The sequence below is a fragment of the Oncorhynchus nerka genome, linkage group LG9a (assembly GCF_034236695.1).
Source record: "Oncorhynchus nerka isolate Pitt River linkage group LG9a, Oner_Uvic_2.0, whole genome shotgun sequence".
Lineage (NCBI taxonomy): Eukaryota > Metazoa > Chordata > Actinopteri > Salmoniformes > Salmonidae > Oncorhynchus > Oncorhynchus nerka.
The window spans coordinates 11,199,024-11,204,023 of NC_088404.1; the positions used below are offsets into that span (position 1 = coordinate 11,199,024).

At 45.3% G+C, this 5,000-nt stretch overlaps 1 protein-coding gene across 2 annotated transcripts in view; it reads left to right on the forward strand.

The window, feature by feature from the left end:
• The first annotated feature begins 2,418 nt into the window (after positions 1–2,418).
• The window catches only part of LOC115119787 (filamin-C-like), a 46,065-nt gene continuing 43,483 nt past the window's right edge, over positions 2,419–5,000 (forward strand). For both annotated transcript variants that reach the window (XM_065022305.1, XM_065022306.1), the window contains exon 1: positions 2,419–3,272. In XM_065022305.1, the coding sequence (XP_064878377.1) occupies positions 2,888–3,272 (385 nt within the window). In that variant the 5' untranslated portion in view covers positions 2,419–2,887. The remainder of the gene's footprint in view (positions 3,273–5,000) is intronic.

Here is a 5,000-nt window from a genome sequence, read left to right on the forward strand (position 1 = left end):
TACAGAGCTCATCCGTTTACCCACACCATAACACCTCCTCCTCCATGCTTTACGGTGGGAAATACACATACAGAGCTCATCCGTTTACCCACACCATAACACCTCCTCCTCCATGCTTTACGGTGGGAAATACACATACAGAGGTCACCCACACCATAACACCTCCTCCTCCATGCTTTCTACGGTGGGAAATACAGAGCTCATCCGTTTACCCACACCATAACACCTCCTCCTCCATGCTTTACGGTGGGAAATACACATACAGAGCTCATCCGTTTACCCACACCATAACACCTCCTCCTCCATGCTTTACGGTGGGAAATACACATACAGAGGTCATCCGTTTACCCACACCATAACACCTCCTCCTCCATGCTTTACGGTGGGAAATACACATACAGAGCTCATCCGTTTACCCACACCATAACACCTCCTCCTCCATGCTTTACGGTGGGAAATACACATACAGAGGTCATCCGTTTACCCACACCATAACACCTCCTCCTCCATGCTTTACGGTGGGAAATACACATACAGAGCTCATCCGTTTACCCACACCATAACACCTCCTCCTCCATGCTTTACGGTGGGAAATACACATACAGAGGTCATCCGTTTACCCACACCATAACACCTCCTCCTCCATGCTTTACGGTGGGAAATACACATACAGAGCTCATCCGTTTACCCACAACATAACACCTCCTCCTCCATGCTTTACGGTGGGAAATACACATACAGAGGTCATCCGTTTACCCACACCATAACACCTCCTCCTCCATGCTTCACGGTGGGAAATACACATACAGAGGTCATCCGTTTACCCACACCATAACACCTCCTCCTCCATGCTTTACGGTGGGAAATACACATACAGAGGTCATCCGTTTACCCACACCGCGTCTCAAAAAGACACAGCGGTTGGAACCAAATATATCAGATTTGGACTCCAGGCCAAATTTCCACCAGTGTAATGTCCATTGCTCGTGTTTCTTGGCCCTAGCAAGACACTTCTTATTATTTGTGACCTTTAATAGTGGTTTCTTTGCAGCAATTTGACCATGAAGGCCTGATTCACAGTCTCTTCTGAGTAGTTGATGGTGAAATGTGTCTGTTACTTGTACTCTGTGAAGCATTTATTTGCAATTTCTGAGGCTGGTAACTCTAATGAACTTATCCTCTGCAGCAGAGGTAACTCTGGGTCTTCCATTCCTGTGGCGGTCCTCATGAGAGCCAGTTTCATCATAGCGCTTGATGGTTTTTGCGACTGCAGTTGAAGGAATGTTCAAAGTTCTTGACATTTTCCATATTGACTGATCTTCATGTTTTAAAGTAATGATGGACTGTCATTTCTCTTTGCTTATTTGAGCTGTTCTTGCCATAATATGGACTTTGTCTTTTACCAGATAGTGTTATCTTCTGCATACCACTCCTACCTTGTCACAACACAACTGATTGGCTAAAACTCATTATAAAGGAAAGAAATTCCACAAATAAACACCTGTTAATTAAAAGACATTTCAGGTGACTACCTCATGAAGCTGGTTGAGATAATGCCAAGAGTGTGCAAAGCTGTCATCAAGGCAAAGGGTGGCTATTTGAAGAATCTCAAATGTAAAATATATTTAAATTTGTTTAACACTTTTTTGGTTACTACATGATTCCATATGTGTTATTTCATAGTTTTGATGTCTTCACTGTTATTCTTCAATATAGAAAATAGTAAAAGTAAAGAAAAACCCTTGAATAAGTAGATGTTCTAAAACTTTGGACCGGTAGTGAACTTTCACATTATTTTTAAAGAATATCTGTGAAATAATTTGCATACAAGGAGGCACCAGCTAATTTAGTCACTATGCGGAAACATTGAATGGATACTATTTTAAATATTATGTGTGGACATGACACCACAAACCTCGATCAGATAGGCTACTGATTTGTTGATGTCAGCTCACGGTGTAAACAAGGCTTCTGTGTGGGACATTCATCAATAATAAATAATGTTTAAAGGATTTAACAAAGTGGTAAAAGACCAATAGGCGAAATAACAACATGAATATAGTATCGCCTAATCCACAACGACATGAGCCACATATTAAAACCCACTTGATTTTAGGATGCGTCATTATCTTTTCTTGTCTAAATTGTTTAACAATTCAGGAGCTCGAGCCCTGATCATAACACACTAGGCTACTTTACAACAACCAAGAAGTCCCGGCATCCCACCACCCAAAGTGGAGTGACTAAAAATACAACGCGCTGTCACAACTGTTGCGCTGGGTGGGGGTCCACCAATCACTGCCCGATCATCCTTTACGGCCAATCCTGACTCACCCCGTTATCCATATGGATTAGAAAATAGCCTATGATTGTAGTTATGACTATGGGGTCTACGACGGGTGTGACGTGACCCCCAGGGTCTCTTTATATACCCCACTCTTGCCCACCTCACACCATTCAAGTTTAACCAACAGACTCCAGTGAACTACATTGCTACTCTACTCCTCAAGTGCTACAGAGCGAACTGGACTGAAGGACCATTTTTCAAAAAGCGACATTCTTCTCTGAGCATATCTATTAAGAGGCAGCGACTACATTTGTCAAGCCACTGCCAATTAAAAACCCGCGACAGGCTGCGTTGCAGTAACAAGGACTAAATCGGATCAATTCATCATTGTCCTGACAAGAAGAGGCTTCTTCACAAGGACATCCGAAAAGTCTCCGGGACACTTTTTTTTATTTTTAAACTCTCTTCTCCCAAGTTTTGAACTTTTACCACAGCAAGTGCGCTCGAGCTTGACATCGACACGCTAAACTTTTTTTGCAGATAACTTCACACATCGGTCTGACTTGCTGTATAAAAAGGGACACACGGAAAACCGCCAACATGACGAGCAATAACACACATTACTACGACGACAGCCAGCCACCGCAGCACTACCAGGGCACTGACAACTTCGAGGGGGACGAGGAAGACGAGATGCCGGCTACGGAGAAAGATCTTGCGGAGGATGCACCATGGAAGAAAATCCAACAAAACACCTTTACAAGATGGTGCAACGAGCATCTCAAGTGTGTCAATAAGACCGTGACAGACCTCCAGAAGGATTTTGGCGACGGGTTAAAGCTTATTGGGCTCCTGGAGGTTCTGAGCCAGAAAAAGATGTACAAAAAACACCACACCAGACCCAACTTCCGACAGATGAAATTGGAAAATGTGTCCGTCGCTCTGGAATTTTTGGACAGGGAACACATCAAGTTGGTGTCTATTGGTAAGTGACAAGTGAGCTTTTGGGTTGGAATGTTTTTAATTAATTTTTGAGAGAGAGAGAGAGAAAGGGAAAGAAAGAAAGAGGAATAGGGGGCTGGAATGTTTTTAATTAATCTTTGAGAGACAGAGCGAGAAAGAGAGAGAAAGAGAGAGAGAGAGAGAGAGGAAGAGAGAGAGACAGAGAGAGAGAGAGAGAGAGGGGAAGAGAGAGAGAGAGAAAGAGAGACAGAGAGAGAGAGGAAGAGAGGAAGAGAGAGAGAGAGAGAAAGAGAGACAGAGAGAGAGAGGAAGAGAGAGAGACAGAGAGAGACAGAGAGAGAGAGAGAGAGAGGGAGAGAGAGACAGAGAGAGAGGGAGAGAGAGACAGAGAGAGAGAGAGAAGAGAGAGAGAGAGAAGAGTGAGAGGGAGGGAGAGAGAGAGAGACAGAGAGAGAGAGAGAGAGAGAGAGAGAGAGAGACAGAGAGAGAGAGAGAGAGAGAGAGAGAGAAAGAAAGAAAGAAAGAAAGAAAGAAAGACAATGGAATAGGAATAAGGGGAGGGTGCGAGTCCAGTGCATAATCTGGACAGGCCAGACAGGATGGAGCAGCACATTATTTTGCCAAAATGTTACAAAGTTATTATGAATTAGTACATTGTAAATGAGTTATTATGAGAGCCTTATGATGGCATGCAAATGACTCTCTGTGATGAATACACATGACCCTCTATGATGAATACACATAACCCTCTATGATGAATACACATAACCCTCCGTGCATCAGTCACATAACACTTACTAGAACAGGGGAATAATGGGTTTTTCACAATAGCAGACCTTAGATTGTCGACCACATATTATTGAGAGAGACCCGTTTGAATCGTTCTGCTGAGTGACTCAGCCTGAGAGTCTAAACATGCATCTACACCTCAGTATTATGCCACTTCCTGTCAACCCAGCTTGTCAGGTGCTCTACAGTCTGATGCATGGCTTTCACAAAATGGCCGTTGGTCAGCCATCTCTATGGAAACTCTTACAGCATAGGTACCAGGGTCAGGGTCAAGACACGCCGTCCAGCCTGGACGATGTCAGGGTCAAGACACGCCGTCCAGCCTGGACGATGTCAGGGCCAAGACACATCGCCCACCCTGGACGATGTCAGGGCCAAGACACGCCGTCCAACCTGGACGATGTCAGGGTCAAGACACGCCGTCCACCCTGGACGATGTCAGGGCCAAGACACATCGCCCACCCTGGACGATGTCAGGGCCAAGACACATCGCCCACCCTGGACGATGTCAGGGCCAAGACACGCCGTCCAACCTGGACGATGTCAGGGTCAAGACACGCCGTCCACCCTGGACGATGTCAGGGCCAAGACACATCGCCACCCTGGACGATGTCAGGGCCAAGACACATCGCCCACCCTGGACGATGTCAGGGTCAAGACACGCCGTCCACCCTGGACTTTCATGTCCATCTATAGTGTTTTTCTCAGACTATTACAGTGGTACTGTCAGGCTGGGCTCTGGGCTCTGCTGGGTGGAAATTCACTAGGACTGTGTTAATGAGAAAGACACACACACACACACACATCACACCCCCTCTCACTCCACAAACACTCCACACCTCATAATCACACCAGTTAAAGGTCAGAAGAGTCATGCCAGAAGAAGTTTGTTAGGTGGAGAGGAAGGGGTGGACAGCCAGTCCCTGTTCCCAGACATGTAAGGACTGTAGGATCATTGTCA